The sequence below is a fragment of the Plutella xylostella genome, chromosome 5 (assembly GCF_932276165.1).
Source record: "Plutella xylostella chromosome 5, ilPluXylo3.1, whole genome shotgun sequence".
Classification (NCBI taxonomy): Eukaryota; Metazoa; Arthropoda; class Insecta; order Lepidoptera; family Plutellidae; genus Plutella; species Plutella xylostella.
In genome coordinates, this window is record NC_063985.1 from 5,608,748 (window position 1) to 5,630,711 (window position 21,964).

The 21,964-nt window shown below is 38.0% G+C and overlaps 1 protein-coding gene across 6 annotated transcripts in view; it reads right to left on the reverse strand.

Moving 5' to 3' along the window:
• LOC105392738 (agrin) overlaps positions 1-21,964 on the reverse strand; it is a 44,506-nt gene that overhangs the window by 15,362 nt on the left and 7,180 nt on the right. For 5 of the 6 annotated variants that reach the window (XR_007268330.1, XM_048633553.1, XM_038112520.2 and 2 more), the window contains exons 2-8: positions 16,814-17,654; positions 9,197-9,232; positions 7,104-7,313; positions 6,364-6,573; positions 4,137-4,361; positions 2,732-2,947; positions 1,170-1,391 (exon numbers count right to left, since the gene is read on the reverse strand). Coding sequence is in view for 5 of the 6 variants with exons in the window: in XM_048633553.1 (XP_048489510.1) it covers positions 1,170-1,391; positions 2,732-2,947; positions 4,137-4,361; positions 6,364-6,573; positions 7,104-7,313; positions 9,197-9,232; positions 16,814-17,591 (1,897 nt within the window). In the remaining variant the exon portion in view is untranslated. Of the gene's footprint in view, positions 1-1,169; positions 1,392-2,731; positions 2,948-4,136; positions 4,362-6,363; positions 6,574-7,103; positions 7,314-9,196; positions 9,233-16,813; positions 18,758-21,964 lie in introns of those variants that run through there. The other variant, XM_048633552.1, reaches the window with a different exon arrangement.

Below are 21,964 nucleotides of genomic sequence, written 5' to 3' on the forward strand. Positions count from 1 at the left end.
TTTGCCCGTGAGTGTATTTTTTTAAAGTATCAATTTTATTATTCGATATTTGTGTTGGTGAATTGTGTTGAATTCCCTTAAAGTTAATTACATACACTACACCCTTCCTTCCGTACTATTACCTATTGGGAACTTCCAGTAAATACACCCGTTACATATCAAAACAACATAATCCAGTTTCTTGAACAATTTCAAAAGACAGACATGATTTCCTCAAGACCTTTGCTACCCCAAAAGGAAATTTTAGATACGTTCGAAATTGAGATATACTATGTTCGTAGAGAGTTGAGTTTCGCCTGAATCTTCTTAGCTGAGTCTTTTATCTGACGCATTACATTCGTTTCCGCCCCGATAGGCACCGAACCTGGGACTTTGACAAATAGATAACCGACGCTAATTTTGTGCTTGCACAGGATCGCTTTTACTGAGTCCGTGGGACTTTCCTGTCTGACGTAACTTGTAATACATACTATGTCTTGTTGTATAAACTACTTAGTTACTATGTACCTTGTGCGTACATTTTCATCTGCACAAGTGAAAACTACTGAAACCGTATGTACCTACTTTATGCGTTAGCGGATAAATAAGTATTTATGCTGAAAGTAATGACTTCAATTATGATTTTTTTGTCAGTATGGGTATTATTAAGTGTTCACCACCGGTTCATAATCAAATAGTTCTGTTAAGAAAATGACTTGGGTATCAAAAGCTCTTGTATAGCTTTGAAAAGCTGTGTAAAAAAGAAATAGCACGGAACATTACAGCGTATATGACAAACACGTAAGATGTATCAGACAGAAAGGGAAGTGTGTGTTTGAAGCTGAACAAAATACTAAAATAACTTGCGATATTCAGAATATTTTGATGTAAAGATACTCGTAACCCTGTCGCATTTCAAGTAACCGAGACAGCTACAACTGTATTGACAGTTACCCACATGATCCAACATTGTTTTGAACTTAAACCCATTGATTTAAGCGGGAAATACACCGAAAACCCCCACGTAGTGTAGGGAACACCGAATATATTTACATGCTTTTTTATTCCCCACCATAGTGCTACATCATTATAATTTAACTAATTTTTATATTTTTATCTGGTATTAATAAAAAAATGCTTTTTTTGCTGAACGCTACTAAACGATAAACGACAATTCTATCAATACTCACGACAGGTCCCGTTATATAGCACGCTGATTTCCTTCTCCTTGATGCCCTCCTGACACGCATGCATGCGCATCTTACACTCGCTACCGTAGGTATTGTGGTCGGACGCGCACACCGGCGCGAGTGTAGAGTCGCAGACAGGACATGCGCAGTGCGGCGCCCCCCCGCGCGCCACGCACGCCCCGCCCCACGGGCAGTGTGCGCGCGCGCAGGGATTCTCGTCGCCTGTAGACAAAATGGCGTCAATGGGCTGTTTTGTTTATATCAAAGTAAGTAAGTAAGTAGGTATATAATTTAACACGTTGAATGATGACTACACAATATTGCGGAGGTACGGATCACTACGTTAAGAGGTACCATTGGCACTCAAAGGGTTAATATTACAAGTGATTACGTTCTCACCGTTCCCGGATAGATGAGAACGAAACTTGCACTTGGCCTACATAATAACGATCACTGTATTCTATTTATAGTTCTATTGTACTCTTTCAGAGCCAAAATAGCTCCGATATTAATGTTCTCGAATGTATATCTGAGCAATTTTATTTATATTTCCCCTTCACCCTTCAAAGTGATTGAAGTACCTACACACATTGGCGACATAACTCAATTCTGGTTATACAAATAACAAACAAAATATAGTTAGATAAGATGAAATCATTATTTTATACATGGTAGAGTTTTACCAGTGATGTTACTATTTGGTCAGGTCATTATGTGACAGATTAATGTTACCATGGTACAAAGATAATATATTTTGCCTCGCAACTATGAGCTCTAAGATACGCTTGCTATTAAATTCTACTAGAATTAGCGGACCGAAATTAGGAGCAATTAAAACTAAACGCAGAAATGCTAGAGCGGTAGCTTAGCGTTTTAATCTAACAGCTTAATTCCCTTAAAGCTATTGTTTCAATGTACGTATTTTAGAAAGTTTAAAATTCAAGATTAAGAAATATACTATGCTTAATGAATTTCTTAAATGTTATACAAACAATAGCAGTGAATTCAGGTACCTACTAAAATAGTCAACAATACTGCCCATATTATGTTCCAAATTCAGAAACCCACGCAATTCTAGTTATTTAAAACTAGAACCTAAAATAAACATTGAACTAAACAATTCAAATGATAAGATCACCGTAGCGAACAATTTGATATCGATGTTATAGGAGAATGCTGAGTCCCACGCACTTTCATAGTAAGAGTCGTGGGAGGAGTGACTGAATACATCTCGTAAAACTTACTTACTTACCATTTAGTTAGACGCAGAGCAGTCTTGTTACGTCTAACGACCGACCCATTAGACCAACATTGCTAATGTGCTATTTTTCGCGCCTACTTATACCGAACACGAGGTAAGGTAGCTCCTATAAGTTCTGATTGGTCAGTTAAGTTAATAGGCCTATTACTAGTTACCTTATCTACCTATAGCCAATGCGTACCTGATTTTAAAGCATCAAATTATGATTTTGTAAAAAGGGATGCCTAAAAATCGAATTACTTTAATGTGTATATGTTTTGTGATATAACAATTTCATATTTAATTTCTTTTATCAACTCACCACACTGCCCCATATAAGCGATTCTGATGTCTCGATTGGCCCGGCAAGCCGAGCGGTCCAAGACGCAAGGGTTGTCATAAGTCTTCCCATCCGTGCCGCACACTGGCCGGGCCACCTCCTCGCAGTCGGGGCCACAACCACACACCGCGACACCCCTAGCGTCCAGTGTACACCGCTCTCTGATGCCACACTTCACTGATGCGCATGGATGTTGAGCTATTTTGAACAAAAAAATAATAAGGTGAGTATATTATTTATCTGGAAATAGAAACGCCTTCATCTAAATAAAAAAGTGTCTGGTTCTCACTCCAGACGGTCATAAAATTTCTAGAGAGGACATTTTGACCGACATAGGCCCTGCGGCAAACCCACTACCAACGCTCCCATATATTTCGGAATTATTATTGCAAGTTTAATAATGGCTAATAAAATTATTTCGTCTCCAACAAATTTTATTCTTTCGGGTTTCTTTTGAGACGGTCTGATGCTTGTGTCCAATTACTTTCTTAGAACAGAATGTCTCCTCGACAAGGCCTCAATAAGGCCTCTTTGCATTTTCGAATAAAGATTTAATTTTAGATTAGAGGACAAGCCTTCGGATTAGCTATTTTCTCTCTTGGACACGAATGGAGTAAATCGGAATTGTAATTTCTTTTAATTATTTCCGCATTGAAAAGAGTTTTCGTTGATTAGTTTTCTTTACTTCGTTAACTTTGTCGGGAACTGTACCTATAGGCTCAGTTCACTTAATTTCGCCTAAAGCCGAGGTAACAATACACTTACGTATTCAAAGTCGAGGCGAACTTAAATTGCCTGTGTTACCTGACATAAATTCTTCTCGCGTTACTACAACCTACTTTCATTAAGTAATTCTCGAGGGTACACATTTTCTTTAAAGTATTACTTAACTGGTTTCTAGTAAGTGTGCTCAGGTAGTGTAATTTATTACATCGTCGGCGGTAATGTTCACCCTTTCATTCAAACGAATACCTTACGCTGTAGATATGGATATAACTATATTCAAGAGAGCATTTTGGAGGGTAAAATGATGCTGGAGTTATCCAGATAATGTATATTCTGCCGCTGAAAATAATAGGCCTCTCCCAACAGCGCGTTAGTAAAGTTGGGCATTATAGCGTTACAGTCGACGGATATTGTACGATTATAGGTTTTAACGGACTGACGACGTGCGTCAGATGCTGCAATATATTCTGAAGCTCCAACATTGATATGGAGGGGATTGACGGAATAATTAAAAATAAAGTTCATATTTCACGACACACATTGTTGTATACAACCTGTATTGTCCTTTTGTTGTTTATTATCTTTTTCTACAGCTTCCCTTTCAATGAATCAGCAAAATCGCACAACCAATTTCATTCACCACCATCAAGAAAGAACTCACCTGATGCGCACTCGCCCCTATAAGCGATAGTCAGCTGTTGTCTCGTCCGACACGACTCCCGTCTCAACGCGCACTCGCTGGGGTAGTCTCGGTAGTCAGAGCCGCAGACGGCTGACCCCGGGCGCACCAGCAGGTCGCAGGGCGGGCCGCAGCGACAGACTGGCACTCGGCCCTCTGACAGCTGGCACTCGCCGCCGTCGGAGCACTCGTGCTCGGCACACGGATCTGGAGAAAGAGAACTTGTAAGGGCCGGGTATATTGATCCGTAGTCAACATAAGATAACACTTGTCATACAAAACTACAAATTACTTTTGTTGGTTTTTTTACTAATGGTTGGCATTTTTGACCAAGAGTTGAGTTTTAACTACGGATCAAAAAAAAAAACATACATGAAACCTCATAACGAGATCCTCATCTGATATATAAAATTATAAGCAAAGCTGAAGATTTTAAGCTCAATATAAAAATAGGGATATCTGGATATCGCCATATAAGCATAACATTAAGAGGAAATACAATTCAAACAATTCAATAGAAGTAACAAAACATTCCGGCTACGAAGGAATGTGTGCGGGCTTCAGAATAAAACAAATTTAGTTCAGTGCAGATCGAATACCCGGGACAAGTTTCCCTAAAAAGGGTTAACAAAATGTGAGGTAGGTAGTTGATAAAGTAGTGGAATTAAATTACTTTTATGGCAAAGAAACGGACGCGCCCCTTTTTGTTTGTGAGAGGAAAATTGTGCTTGTGTTCGCGACTCAACTTTGCCAACTTTAAGGTTGTCGAGTAATTTATTACATTCCTTTATTTGTGACGAAAACAGACAGGAAAATGTTTGCCTATATTAATAACAATATTATTACCAAAATCTTCAGGCAAGAAAGGAACATTGTTATGAGATTTCATACTGACATGAATGAGCGCTCTTTCTAGCTATAATGAGAAAACAGTATATAAGAAATGAAATCCACTATACTTCTAGCAGGTAGACTAGAAACAGGTAGGGTAAGAATATAAAAACTGTTATTGTAGGAAAAGTATGAGTGTTAGTTATTTATTGATGCTTCTAGTCAAGCTGTTTTTCACAAACAGGCTGTGACATGAGAAAATGGAGGAAACACTATGATTAGTACCAGATGTGTTTATGTACACACAACAAGTATATGAACAAAATATCACTCATAAATAATAAAATACTATATGTCTCTCTAGTTTCTATTATTCACTGAAACATTTATTAACAGTGTTACTATCCAAGTTTGAATTTTCTTCAGTCTCTCTCTACATGGTTCTTACAAGAAAAAAATGATCTTATGAACAAAAAAACCATAGTTGTATGAAAAGTTATCCAATAGTTTCACTTTATATATGAAATAAATAGGTATAAATACTTAATATTATAGACTCACATCAACATAATTGTTTGTATAACTCATGTCTATTTGATTTTATGAACTCTTCTTCCCCTTAGAAGAGCTTAGTATTGCGCAGCTATTTGTTTTAATTAATTCGCTTCATTTGTTTAATTGGAACTGTTTCCTTGCAAATTATAACGTTAAACGGTTTTTTTCTCTTTGTACCGAGCCGTCAGCTGTCCGCTGGATAAATAGGAGCAGCGTTGGCCTAATTTATTTTTAAAACCCGTTGCTAATTTGTGAGGCTTGAGAATTTCATCTTGGAAATAGGACTGTTTCAGAAACACTCCTATTTATCTTTTCAATTTATGGAGTTTAGGTTAATATTTTACTTTTCAAATGCTTTTGGGATAAATTTATTTTGGTAGGTAAGTAATAATTATTATAATCCTTTCTGGTATCTGAGTAAGTAGTATATTTTACTTGAAATTATATTTTATTCTGTCTTTATAAAAATGATTCTAGCGGAGGAGCTTGAATTATTAATACTAATATTGCACAAATAACAAACTAAATAGCATTCTGGGTAGATAACAATAAGAACCATTTATGTTAACTACACTATAAATAGAGTAATAAGTTATCATAAGCCACGAACACGATATATGGTATAATAATCATTAATAATTCACCTCACCTCAAACCTGTATGTGTACGGAGTAGTATGACATTTTACATAAATTATGTAATAAGGGTCTATTTTTGTTTAAGTTCGAAAAACATAAACTAAAATAGGACTCGTCTAAACCTTTGTCAAAAAGTGTCACACCCACCCGAGTAACGTCTATCTTATCCCCAGATATTTCCTTACCGCATTTCCCATGGTACTTGATGGTGACGTTGACCTGGCTGTCACAGGCGTGCTTGTCCAGGTGGCAGGCCGAGGGGTACTCCTTGCCGTCGCTCCCGCAGACCGGCTTGCGGCGCGGGCAGCTGCGCGGGCAGCGGCACTCGGGCTGCCCGAATGTCACCACGCACTTGGCACCGGCCTGGCAGCTGATGCCCGTGCATGGGTCCGCTACTGCTTGCAGGGTGGAAAGAATATTGAGGTCAGATTTATTGAGTCTGGCTGGTGATAAATGTGTAAACGTTAAGTAGGTAAATAAACAGATTTATCTTATTCTTCTTTTGCTTTTTCAATGTTGTGCCACCAAGTTCAACGGGCCCTAATGGGAGTTTTAAGTTAAAAAGCAAAAGTTTCGAAAGATAACGTCTGAAAAAGCTTGGAAACAATAACAATGAGCACAATTATGCTCCGCTGTCCCAACTTGCGCCATCGCGCCCCGCTCTCGCACGAACATCGCTAATAATATAAGCTACCACTCCACCGGGGCCGGCGGACGAAATGCATTAATACTTATGAAATTTTAAAATTCCCGACCAAGCGCCAAAGAAATCGGTCGAGGGGAGCGGGACTGTCTCAAAGGGCAACAGGCCGCCCGCGAGGTGGCATATTCATGAAGTACCTTGACGTAAAAGGTTATTGTGTCGTCTGTGGACGGGGCGACTTTTGTTAAGTCTTTGTTTGAACAGTCGGGTGGCGACACTTACCGCACTCGCCGTCGTGCTTGACGCGCAGGTTGAGGCGCCGCTCGCACGCCTCCTTGCGCAGGTAGCAGTGGTTGCGGTAGGTGCGGCCGGCCGTGGAGCACACGGGCGCGGGCGCCGCGGGGCAGCTGGCCGGGCAGGCGCAGTGCGCGCGCCCGTCGCCCAGCGACACGCACTCCGCGCCCCACCGGCAAAACGTCTTCTCGCAAGCTTCTGCAAAAATTTACCCGCCTGAAAAAATCTATTAACCGAGAAATTCAATGAATCCCGAATAAGACTGATGACGCCGCAAACTCTCAGACGTTTGTTGAAAGTAAAAAATATTTTCTAAAGACATTGGTAATTCCTCAGCGAACTCCGCAAAGAATGTCACAATTTCCAATTTTCTACCTGGGGAGTCGCGGCCGTGACGAAATTACTAAGGAGAGCCAAAATAAGACGTGAATATCCGCTTGGCGCGGCATCGGCATTGTGCTCAGCAGGCTTCGGGGATTACCGATCTCTATAGTCTAGTTAAAATTCCAGACAGAGATTGTCGGGCGCGACGGCGGCGATTTGACTCAAGTCAAATTCCAATTATCTTTCGGCTTCCAAACTTTAAAGTGCCATCAATTACTTAGTAGCAAAATATAATTAGTAGAACATAATAAATGGAATCGTGGGATATTGTACACATGTCACGGTGTGTTTTCAATTGAGATTCATACAAAATATGTGAAGAATGATCCGTGATATGCGTGAGGAAAATGTTCAATTTTCTGCTTACCTAGATCAGATTCAATCTGATCACATATGCGGTGGAATAGAGGGAGGGTTAGAATCGTAAAAAAGGTTCGGACGGGTCGAACTATACGATATAATCTAAATTGGCTCGACTAAACTTTCGTTATTCAAACTAAAAGAGCCGACAAAATAGATTCAACGCTGCCAAAACCTTCCACTTACTTTTATGTTGGAATAATAAACAACTTCGAGTATTTTATTAGTTTTATAAACAATGCATAAAATCTTTTAAATATTAATTCAAATTTTTCTGAAATTAGGTAGGGACTAACGATTACTTACCAAGTAAGGAGAGCACATAACAGAAACATAATACCAAGAAATGTATTTTTGTTTTAATAAAAAGACTGTCAGCTTAGCTGTGAAATGATTTCCGCGATTCTTACATAAATCCTGCAGACGAATCCGCTTAAAGAAAAGCAAGCGGCCGGAAATAACAAATTTGTAAGAGACAAATAAAATTATAGAAGCGCGAACCACGAGGGCTACTCTATACTGACGAAAAACGATCGAACGAGACCTGTCATGTCATCGGCACGTTTATTTTATTTATTTTATTTTATTTTATTGGGAAAAGCAAACAATTGTACAATATATAGCACTTAAATAACAAAGATCAAATAAAATTAGGTAATTGTACAACCAGCACCGCTTTCCACAGTTAAATCATACACAATGAAATACTTAAGATACTGTTTTTGCTACAACAACAACATAAAAGAATACATCATCAATGTTTAATACAACGAGATAGAGTAGTGGCTCGCGCAGCAGCGCTCCGGAACTTGGTTTTTCGTCATAAAGAGTGACCCCCAGGCACAAGCAGGCTGCTTGGACTCCGGAGATAAACGTACACGCATATAAATGATGGCGGATGCCGTCTGAATGGAAGCAAATTAGGAAATTCACCGCATTGCTTTTTCAGGCCCACTGGTAATATTTGAATTATATTTAAATTGTTTTATAATTAAGTAAAGATGGCCAACACTGGAAGGTAGTTAAAATTTCATCACCAGTAAAATGGAGCCAAGCCGATATGCGTCATTAATATTAAAGTTTTATTTTGGTCCTCCTTTGCTATTTGCTATATTGCACAAAATGGATAGGGGGCAAATTTTCTCAACTTTACACACAGAATAATACACAAGCTACATTCGCGAGCAATGGGAAAGTTCCAGTGACAATACCACCAAATTACTCTTAAACGGAAAAGGCTAGCTCAATGACGCCGTCTGCAATATTGAAGTACATTAAACTTTTTCATTGCTCGCAGAGTAATTCTTATTAAAATCTAATTTACTACATAGTTTTACCTTCGGGAGCAGGTGGCCTCGGCTGATAATGTAAATCTGCAACAAAACAAATTGAGTTATAATAATATTATTTTTTTATGTAGTGTACAGGTAATACTTTGTACCGTAACAAATGTAGAAAACATCAACAATCAATACCGACAGATTAACCAAAATCATTTTCCGAAAAGCAATCTGTAAATAAATGTTGTCTACATTAAAAATTCAGTCACAAATATGATATTCCATGCATTGTTGCTACGGTCAGTGTCCGTGGCGGACATATTTGAATAATACAAAAGTCGGACGTGAGGTATGTCACTCGAGTGTCTGTGCTGCGAAAGAGAAATTGTAGAAACTTCTAGAAATCTGTGTCATCCTATTGTTATCACTACGGATACGTTTTTGTTTTTTTAGTATTCTGTAGTACCTACATAAATATGTAGGATTTGGGTATACAAACTTTGTATCACGTAAGTTTTATTATTTAATTATAGAGTTTAAATGAATAACCACTTTTTAAATAACCCATTGTATAAGAAATATGGATACGGATATCAGTATGAGATATAATTCAGGTAAATATGAATATAAATGTTCCATTGAATTCTCATTTTAATAAAAGCTTTTATTATAGCGAACAAATGAAACATCAGTATATTGTCTGAACACGAAAATTATACGAAATTTCATTCAACTCCATCTACAATATATATTTTTAAACACCCCACATAACACGAACAATCCTCATAAAGTATTTAATTTTCGTAATCCAAAGTATATGTACACACTCAAAATATCATGCAAAATGTGTGTTTAATTATTAAAAGATTAAAGAAAATCCTTTCAAATCACACTTGAGCGATGTTAACAACATAATTTTTAAAGGTTATAGGTACACAGGGTTAGTTTACAGAAGCTATAAAAGCAGGAGTGTGATATTTTTGGTGTGTCCTATGAACACATCTAGCTGCCGTCACTTGTATAAGATCACGTAATACTGTTAGTATACTGGAGGCGTTCGCTGTAGCAAAATATTTATATAGCCAACGTACGGGGGCGGGCGGGCGCATGACAAATCGGAGACTTTAAAACATGGAGGCAGGAGTTAGGTACTACGTTCACGTCTTTGTTTTGCTTGCCACGAGAAAATCTAATCTAAAACACAATTTCCACTTTACTGGGAGCAAAGTGCTTATCCATCAATTATATTTTTCTGTTGTGAAAATTCACGGATGTTAATAGATTAATATACTCGTTTTTAATACGTACATGAATATGTCATATAATATATGTTATGCACACAAAATTGACGCATTTAGTGAGTCTAGATAATCATTGAGATGAAATTGACATCAGCCCAGTGTAAAATTCTACGATCCACGTAGGTGTAGAATCTCGTAGCCAGCGCTACGACGCTACGCCGCTACGAGGTACTACGAATATTTACTACGAAACTTTTCTATTCGTACATTAAACATTTTACATTGATATTGAATTGAATTATTATTATGATTCTTAAACACGGAATACAGAAATGGGCCCATTAGGAACTACTTATATAATTATGATGGTAGTATGTATATGGAAGTATGTATAAGTATTATCGTGAAAACTGAAATAAATTCAAACAGGTGAAAGCCTGGCTTCTTGTTTTAATGTATTCTCTTTAAATGGAAAGTTGTCTGATTTGAGATTATTTAAATGCTGGCGAAATACGCAGTTCTTATTACGAAGGAGGTGCCATTAGAAAACGTTTTCATGAATATTTAAGGTGAAAGAATTCATTAAAAGTTTTACAGAACTCCATTTGTGGTGTGCAGTAATTGCCGTTGACAAAGTAGGCGATTTGGTATTCATGTAGCGAATCACGATGCGCGGCGAGGAAACACTGGCCACTTTTAGTTATTTAAAAAGTAAAAAGTAACAAAAGCGTCGGGTTAGCAAGGAGGTGAGGATTAACTCTGCGGCGGCGACATAACGTGCGGAATGTGCCCCGCAGGGCGCGGGCTAATGGCGCAGTCCGAGGTGGAATATAAATATAAAATACGGAGGAGACGGCGACGGGAGTGCTGTGGCAGCCATATTGTTTTATTGCAAATTGGTCGGACGGACGCCGCGGCTGTCCTTTACATACACGGCGGCTATTAAACTGCACTCGGTGGCCAGTCACGTGTTAAACGAATCCGCCCGAACAATGTTAGACCCAATACGGACGGTAAGTGAGGCTCTCGGCTCTATCTGCCGTAGATTATATACTTCAAAAACAGAGCTGCGTTCATATTTGTATCGTTTTCCCGTATCAGATCTCTGTTGCGTGCTTCGGTATGTATTATAAGCGTATGTTAGCTAGTTTGATGTATTATAAGTATATAGGATAATATTTATGTGCAAACCAGCCACGATGATATGCGCCTATTAATAGGCTACGGAAATTATGAAATATAATAAGTCTTTTTTAATTCTTCGTAGAATCTTCATAGCACGTCTTTTTTCTTTTCTATGGAAATGCCATTTTTTTTGTGTATTTTCTAAATTCGTACAATAAAAGTAGTTTAGAATGATCTGAGTCACCCCTTACGGATTAGTTAACCTTTGCAACACTCTGTAGATATATTAATATGATTGCCTATTGCCTATAGGAAGTATAAATTACACAAAAAAATATGTAGGTATGTACAGTGTACATACATTACCCTCATCACAATACTTTCGCCCTGAAAAGTAATCCTTAAACATGCTTGAAATAAAAATGTTTGCTACATTTTAATTAATCAAACATGTCTGTGTATAAAGTAATTGAATTAAAGGCTGATTTTATCGAGTCACTCGTTTTTAATGGCAAAAACATTTACCTGCCTCTAACGCGGAAGATTAAAAGTAAATATTTACACAATAAATTTCTAATTTAAAAAACGTTTACCATTCCTTTTATTAGATTTTTAATTAAGCAAGCTAAATGTAAAGAATCGCAGGGAATGTAGAGTGAGACGTAGCTGGGCAAACACAGATAGGACTGGGAATATTTTTAGGGTTCTAAAGATAAAATATGCACACGGGTGCCTATCTAATTTATATTTGGGAACCAGGTTAGTTTGTTTGTTAATAGGTACGTAATATTTTTTATTTTTATTTATACAATTATATATATATGTATATATATTTATAGATACAATTGCATGCTTTTAATATTGTTATGTGCCTATAGTTTGAATAGAATTACAAATAAGTATGATAAATTGAGGCTTTGTGAAATGTATAAAAGTGTGTTACCGAATCATAAAGCTGACTGTAAAGTGGACGAACTGACATGATTGATTATTTTCGTATTTTGCTTAAAACTATTATCTAGGACACCTAAACTCATAAATCATAATATATTTGTATACATTAAAGTTACCATTTATGTAGTCAACGTTAGACATTTCACGCTAGCGGTACCATAGCAGCTTAATCAGACGTCAGTGTTAAGTAGGAAAAATAATAACAATATGTATCACGAAACACATGTAAGCGTATACCCTCCTTAGTACAATCAAGTATGAAGGTATAACTCTAGCGATAATACAATGACAAACGGTTCCACGACACGGAACGTTTTTGCCCTAATAAGTGGGGTTGAGCCACAAAAAGGGGTAGAGGGAGGTATTGTAACCTATGTAGGTACGTAGCTAAGTACGAACATTGAAAGTAATTAAAACAGTCGGATGTAACGTAGATCGCGGGTAGACATGTGCGATAAGGATAGTAACAATCAGGGATAGATCTAACAAAGTGATAGAATGGGCTGGTGGTGGACTAGTGGGTAGGAGTGCGTGATTGCGCTTGACACCCGTAATATCCGGCCGTCGCCGCTGCCCGCCGATCATATCAATTTCAATTTGTTGCGGCCTTATAACGGCCGATTCTGCTCGATTCATTGTCCATTCGATTCTACTCTAGTTTCCTGTTGCATTCGCACCGGACTTAATCTCGCAACGCTTCATTGAAACGCTCAGCAACTGAAAATATCGATGCTGACTGCCGATATCTGCTGTTAAACATTCCATTTGGCTGAGCCCGATTACTAACAGCTCATGTTTGAACGCTCTAATGATAGCTTCGTGAAGTTGGAAATTGAAAACATTGCTCAAATGCTCTATGAAAAGTATGAAAGCTTTTTGTTGCCTTAATTTTCACATTCTGTAGTCATTCTATCGAATTCTCGACCATAAAAGTAGAATAGATCTATCTTAATTTTTAAGCCCCAGAATCCACGTGAAAACTTGTTAGTCGAAATAAAAATGTAGGTAAGAAACGCAAAACCGCTGATTGCAAATACTATTATGATGTATTCGCATGGCGTGTTGAAACGAACATTCAATCATCCAGTATTCAAGCTTTTACTTTGATAACTTCTCGCCATGATTGTTCGAGTCGAGGGCTCACGCCACCGTGCCCTGCGCCGCAACGAAATTAATTTCGACGATAAAAAAAGAAACGGCATAGCTTCGATCGACAGTTGCACAGTATTCGACAGCACTCTTAGCACTTTAACTGGTTCGTGAAATGGTCGTGCGCGGAATTTGAATGGTTTATCGACTTTTTCGGAGTTAGATGTGTTTTCAGTTCAGCGGGCTGACGTCCCACTGTTCGAATAGGTAATGAAATTCCCGATGGACAGATGGCCCAATATGTCCCAATATGTATCTTTTTAGGTTTTTATTTAGATAGCGGAGTTTTATGCCGTCTGTCGGGAGATATTATGTATTTGCATTTTTATAAAAAAAATCTGCGGATACTTTTTATTGCGATCTTCTTAGATACATTCCTACGAGTATTATGAATGTGAAATTAAATTGTTCTAGGTGTTTCAAATAATGTACTCAACCAATATAATATTTGCACATCAATAACAAAACAGTAACATTTTAACTTAATTAAGTCAAGTACTTACTTACTAAATTTACAAGCGGTGGTGGCCTATGGGTTAGAAATATTTACGAGTAAGCTATGACCTTGAAGGACAAATTGTAATTTTTTTATTTAATCTGAAAATTTGCTTTTTTATATATTTATACTGCTCCTACTAGAAAACATACATATACATACATACGTGTGAAAAAAATTATTGTAAAAAAGTAATAAGTAATATTTGTGAGACTTTAACGATACTTTACACACTTAACCCAACATCATTAATAAAGCGTATTAATTAATGACTTGAAGCTCATGGCTACAAACTTTGCACAAAGTTGGGCGGTGATCGTGTGAACGCATACATTTCACTAAATCGAATCGACCCCCCCAAGTCTCGCAAAGCTAATGCTCCAATATAAATCTTATCATTTGCTTATCGGTCACGAACTTATTTTGTACTATTGATATTTAAACCAGTATTAATATTAAATGACATTTATCTGGATGGAATAAGCAAGTAGTAATAAGAAATTTCATAAGTTACATAATTTAATTTTTTAGAATATACTGTATTTTAAAACTCCTATGCTATAACTATGAATAATCTACCTGGAAACCTAACTTCACGGTCAAATGTAATCGAGGCAGTTACTGCTAATAAAGCTACAGAGTAGCCAGATAAATAGCCATAACAAAATATTATACAAAAGTGAAATAAAAAACACCAATGTAGGTATAAAGCATTTGTCAAAACGGCATCGTCGGCAAAAATCCAGCCCCGAGAGCACTTTTCGCGCCAAAACATTAAAGCCAATGACTATTCAAAGTAGTTTCGTAGATTTACCGCAATTTGAAAACCCAACTCTCTGTGGCGCCCAGTGTGCCACGGAAATTAATGTGCTGCCAGAGAGAAAAACGAGGCAGCGGGCCCTACCGGGAGCGCGGTCCCGGCTGATCATGATACACGTGCTATCGATACCGACTCATTTCGAGCTGGAACGTGATCTGATCTGATAATGTCTTGTACTGCTGTACTTTGAATATGAAGGTTAGGTTAGGCCAATAGCCACTTTTCCTATTTTACTATCGGGCAATAGACGGATGGCTATAAAACCTTAAAGGATATATAAATAAACTATAAGCGCATATAGCCAGTTGCGCTCGGAATATTGTTTTAAAACAATATAGTAGGCACCTATCAGGCATTAATATCATGTGTGTACAATGAAAGAACTGAAACAGTTTTTCTTTTAAACCAATTTATTTTAGACTAGCATTTGCCGTGGTGAAATGTTTTTTCCCGCTATTTCGCGTTCCCGTAGGAATTTCGGGAATTCCTTTCTTAGTGCTCACTTACACTACCTAAGAAACTTACGTGCCAAGTTTCATGATTATAGCTTGAGCCGATTGGGCTGTGCGTTGATGCCCAATCAGTCACTTTCTTTCTTCTTTTATATAGATTGCAGTATGTGAACTTCCTTCCAGTCCTTTTATTATAAGAATGCGAGCCAAGGCACAATTGAGTAATCAAAATAAGATCAGCTCGGAACTAAACTCTACCTATTGCACAGCATTTTACCATTACATTATTATAATGTACCTAACTATGAAGTACACGTATTACTCTTGTCAAGTGATGCAAGAAATTTAAAATAAAATGTATTGCATAGGGACATTGAGTTAGAGGTTCACCTATATACAAATATCCATACCTATTTGTCTGTATTTTGTCTGGTTGTTCATTGAAATGTAAAAAACATAATATAAATTCAAAATTGATGCTTGAATTTCAGTTACTCATTACTCCTTACATTTACAAAATAACTGTATTTTGTATCATTAACACTAATAAAAAAGTTATACCTACCTACAGCAACATTTTTTTATTACTAGTGTGGGTTATGTATTTTTTGTAAAGAGCCCTTCATATATACTTGCAGTGTGATATATAGGTACTGTTGAATATAATGTTTCATAATGCTCTTTTACGTAGAGCTCCTGAAATACATTTTTAGACGATATTTTCCTTTTCAGTGTAATTTTTGGACGCAACTTCGTCAGACAAAGAAATTTCGAGCAGTTTCAACATTAAAGTACAAAAAGGAACAAACGAGGCATTTAGATGTTATTTTATTTCGAGTGGCCGTGAATATTCTCTGAGTCGTGTTAACGTTCTGTTTTCATGTCCATTTCCGCTGAGTGACACAGTTATTATCACTACGGAATGGTTTTTATTTTATTTTATGTTAAAATTACATGCGAGGCTGTAGAGGAAGGTACACGGGAATGTTTTATTGTTCGCTTTGCTTTAAACGAACCAAAAAGTCAATCGTGTGAAGCGGCAGGTGTTCCGAAGCGCGGCCGCGGGCCGTTTTATCAATGGACGCCAATGATCGAATTAATCGGGCTTAGTGAGAATAACGACTGCAGTCGCCGTGCGCCACTCCGACAGGGAATTCCCGAAATGAATCATTTTCGACTGAACAATTAGGGACATTTTAGCGTTCCGTAATTAATCTGAAAAGCGGCGCTTTCTGAATCAGCGCGGCCGTGTCAGTCTACCGTTACACGAATCTTAATTGTTTTAAGTACAATGGATTTCGAAGGTTTATTGCGGTCAGGTACGTTATTAATAGCCTTTTGATTCATTCCTATTCATTAAGGTGTATTTATTTTGAAATACTAAATGGAATTTAACCTGTGGGTGAAAGCTTTTAACAGCATTGACGGTATACTTACAATTGTTAGTCAGTAAAAACCCTGTAGAGACGCCGAGCAGGACGAGAAAAAATAGCAGGAGGAGCACGATGAGGGCGGGGCGGCAGTAGTGCAGCCAGCAATAGTCCTCGGAGTTGGCGGGCGCGGCGGCGGCGGCGGCGGCGGGGGCGCCCCAGCAGCAGCGCGCGCAGGCCGGCTCCGGCGCCGCCACGCGCACCACCGCGCTGCAGCCCTGCTGGTTCACCACCACGCCCGCACCCGCACTCTCACTGCTCTGGCCGTACACTGCACTCTTTTCTATCACTCGCGCGAACCCCGAGCTCTCATCGTCCTGGCTGTACACCCCGTACGACGACACCATGTCCACCCCCGACGCGGAGCGCGTGGTGCGCGCCTCGGCCGCCTCCTGGCTGTCCCCGGGCTCGCCGCTCGGCCAGCACTCGCACGAGCATCTGTCCTCCTTCCGCCGCTGCCGCACCTGAGTTGCCTCCGCTCTACGGATGGTAATCGTTTCCTCTTTCTTTTCTTCCTCTTTTTTGATGATTTTGACATCTTGCGGTGCCTCGTGGTTCACCTCATAGGTCTGCAGGTTCTTGTGGTTCTCTAGGTACCAGTGGCGCTCCTCGGCCCTGAGGGTTGTGTCGTTGTTGCCCTCGTATACATCGGCGTAGTTGTTCTTGAGTGAGTTGGGGCTGTAGAGCGGCGCGGGCGCGGGGAAGTGGCGGTCGTAGTGCGGCGGGTGGCTATTGGCGGCGTAGTAGGCGGACGGCGCGGAGTACTCGTAGCCCGGCCGGTTCATCTTTATCGCCCCCTCGCCTCATTTGAGCTCACGTTGCGGGGCCGTCGACATCACTGAATTGCTCTGCAAACGGTGCTGGATATTGGCTATGATACTATTAGCTTTATTATTACGTTACGAGCATTGGCTACACGCTACACAGCGTCGGTAACTTCAACATGCTTCAAATAAATGTTTTAGGGGCAATTCAAAAGCGACGAGCTAAATGCCACCGCAAATTTGTAACTCCAATAAGTTTCTTAACAGCCTTTAAATAGTCCTATCGCTTTGAAAGCCTATAAAACTTTACGTCGATCAAGACACCTGCTTAAGATAATGGATGATTCAAAAGCCTATCAAATAATAGCTCGTTAAAGAGCCTGACAAAGTTGCCGCTCGGCTTTATTAGATTAACTCCGGCGTTCGATGTCGGCACGGGAGGTAAGTAAATACACACATGTATCGAGTGTTGTTATAGAGTATAGAGGAAACGTAAAAGGCCTCCTTCTGAGGGAAGGTCGGTAAATAAACTTGCTTGATTTCGTTACGTGCTGTGTTCGACGGAGGCAGAAAGTTATAAAGTAGAGTACACATCCCTTATCTCAATTACGTCTCTTGTTCGAAGTCAGCGTATTTGTATTTGTGTTTGAGTAACAGAGGCAGCGCTCAGCGCCGCCCCGACAAGTGCAAGTTGACACACAGTACGTGCATTGTTTTGGCAGCTACATTCAAACTTGCTCCTCTTTACGAATATGTGCTACAATGTATCCTGATCTTGTTTTAAAATCTCTGAAACGAACACTGAAATCCTGCATAACCCAAAACTTTAAGGGTTTGTTAACTTTAAAACTTAATGAGCAACAAAGTTAGATGTAGATGAATCCTTAATAAAACTGGGATAATCCATCCCTATTAATTACATTAAACACAAATAAAACTCATTATCGAAGGTTGAGAACCGCTGTTCGTTGGTTTTATGGCTCAGATAACTTTGTTTATTACGAGTAAAATTTGGGTGAAAATTAATTTGTTTTTTGCTAAACATTCATTAGCATTTAGCGTAGGGGTTGGCTCCTGCAGTCCTCACATTAAGTTATTAATTTGACTGAACCCTATGGTTTCCGATACTATTACCTACTTACTGGTGTAAAGATAAATATTTACGCGAACGACACGTACTTCTTTAGGTAGGTACATAGGTATGTTAAATTTTTATTCTTATTTTATTTCATTTAAGTACCTACCTATGTATTTATCTTAAGGGCCCGTACAGGGTGACGTGCCGAGCCAATTTTGGGTTTTCAATGCTCTTCACACAGCACACGCAGTGACACGCACACATGTAAGTTTGCACAGTGGGTCGATAAACTTTTACTCGCCAACTTTATTGACAATTATGTTCAAGTACATTTTGGGTGATTTTAGGGTAAGTAAGTATAATTCTTACTTACACTGGTAGGCACCAGGAAAGAGTAGAAATTAATAGGGGTGCCACTTAACTCTATACTCGGAACCCGATTAGCTTTCTCAAACAAATGTGGTATTTACTTGTAGAAAGGTAACTACAAGTATTAAAGTGTAGATAATAAGTTTCGGGCATCCTCCAGCCAACTGAACCCCGACGACAAAGCAAAAGTAAATACATAGTGTCGCAAAAGGGCTATACTAAGCCAAAAGGGGATGACTCAAGGAGTCATTCTGGACAACTTTTGTTCTACGAGATTTGCAAATTCGCGAAAAAAAATATTCGTTTTCCATGGTAAAAAGACACAGTCATGTCCAACAAAGTTTCTATTTTGATGTATGAGGTATTGTTAGAAGCGTATTGATGGCGCGATGGTTATAGGCTATGTGACGTTCCATTAAAATGTACATAGCGCCCTCTAGAGGACATAACGTGATGATCGAAAAAATAATAATTCAACTTTGCCGTGTAAGGTATCAAATGAAAGGGCTTGATTTTCACATTACAAAAATATGCATATTGAAGGTATTTAAATAACAACACCAAAATTATTGAAATAAAAAATGATCATGAACTACTGACGTAAAATTTCATAAAATAAAAACAACTAAAAAGTTACAAATAAAAAAATACAATTATAAACAAACGAAAAACCCGACTGTACGCTAAAAACATGAAAACAAGTCCCAATGTTAATGGAAAGTATCGCAGGCGGGGAACAACTTGACCGCCACTCAAGGCCGTTTTCTAAGTAACATTCAGCTAAATGGTGAACCCTCTGCTGGTCCCCGCCTACGATACTTTCCATTAACATTGGGACTTGTCAAGAAAACTCAACAGGGGTTTCCATACTAAAGTGAACAGGACTGAAAACCATCACACTTTTTACCTTTAAATTGCGCTAATTTTGTTAGTTTTTCTGTTGAATTTTGTCCACCTTTTCTGATTGTTTTGGCCATATCTTGGTGATACCTAAATCGATTTGATATTGAAATATCTCATTTGAAAGCTTATAAGTTGACAATGTTTTTAAGCTGAAGTGCACAAAAAATTGTTGTATGAAATTCTTTTTTAATTTAACTTATTTCTTTTTAGGTTTTCAATATTTTTAAAAAATGTTTATCTATTTTGAGGTATTGTGTCTAATTTAAGTCAAATAATGCACATTTGAAGTTTATTAAGATGTTACTAATTCAAAACAAACAAAAAAAGTATTGAAATATGGCTAGTTTTTTTATTTTCGGTTTTAAACATGAAATTTTGGCAAAAATTCAAAAAATCTTTAAATATTAAATATCTTAGAAATGGTTAAGTTTCGGATAATGCATTATAGGGTATAATCGACTGGAAATGCCTTCCTCTATCACCTCCTGAAAGGATCAGGTCTACTTACCAATAACCCTGTATACCGCTTTTTCAATACCTTTAAGTACATTTTTTGGTATTAGCAGCATAATATTTTTACTTAATTTTAGGGTTTCGAACGTCAAAAGAAAAAAAGCAACCGTTATAGGATCTCTTTGTTGTCCGTCTGTCTGATTGACTGTCTGTCACCGCCCTTTTTCTCAGAAACGGGTAAAGATATCAAGCTGATATTTCGCATAGATGGGGAGTACCCCAAAAAAAATATTATGGTACTCCCTGTCCCACACAAGTAAATTGGGGCTTAAATTTTTTCCAGTTATTTTGATGTGTATCCTTTTTTTTCTTTGTTGTTTTGTATAAGTATGTGTTTCTTTTCTTTAAATCTGTATTTTTTTTGTGTTGATCTTCAAATCACGCCATCTATCGTTTGTTTTTTTTGTGGCTACTGTCTATAGAAGAAATTCCGTCATTGACAATTTTACGTTACGAATTTATTTTTATTTATTTTATTTTTATTTTTACATTTTCGTGGAGAACCAACAGCATTTTGTTAATAAATAATTATTACTTATGAACACATAACAACTTGATGCCATTAACAGAATGAACTTAGTAAACCCAGTAAACCTAACACATCCAGAGGAAAAATAAAATCTCTTTCTCTCTCTCTGAAAAACATACTTAATAGCCTAAACTCGATGCTTTTAGCTATTAACATCTTTGAAATAAAATTGAGCCACCACCGTGTTACTGCCCTCATCAGATCCTCACGAGACCATACCTCAACCAGCACCAAGAGACTGTATTTTTGATCCCTAACCTAATGTTCATGCGTATTGTCATCACTTAGATCCATTCGCTATATTCCTGCTCCTCATCAGACCTTTACGAGACTGTAATGTCACGAGAATATTGCACACTATCTAATTTAATTTAATGTATTGAATATACTGGAAGAATTATGCTTCCTCAATTTCAAATCAAATTATGTTGGTGTCATAAAAGTTGAAAAAGTGCAATGACAACCAATGTGCAGTGATTTTGTATCTGTACACGATAAGATCGCGAGCTGTCAGTGCTGCCTAAACCGACGTGACCCTTCTTTGGAGGCCAGCGGCCAACTGAGTCAAACGTCACTTGTGTTTATGATTTTATAACACAGAAAGCCGCCATAGATATTTGTATGAAGATTTGAGGGAAAAAAATTGCTCAAGTTTGGGATTAATTTACACAAAATAAGTGTGTGTTTATTAAAAAACAAGGTATTTAGCGCCTAGTCCAAGCCTTTAACTTTATAATATGATAAAAATCATATGAAAATTCTTAATAATTACGACAAAGTTGTTACAATACGGGAGTGTGATTTTCTGGTTTTTCGTCATATTCTGAATTTTATTTACAGTTATCCATAATCATTTACTTGAATTCGAATCATTCAGCACCTAGCTAGACTCTTCGGCTACCTGTGTGATTTTTTTCAAGGTTGTAGAGCATCGTTTACTACATAATTCTATGACAATGCCAACCCTCGATTCCCCCTTGCAGACCCTTAATAGTGAGGTGA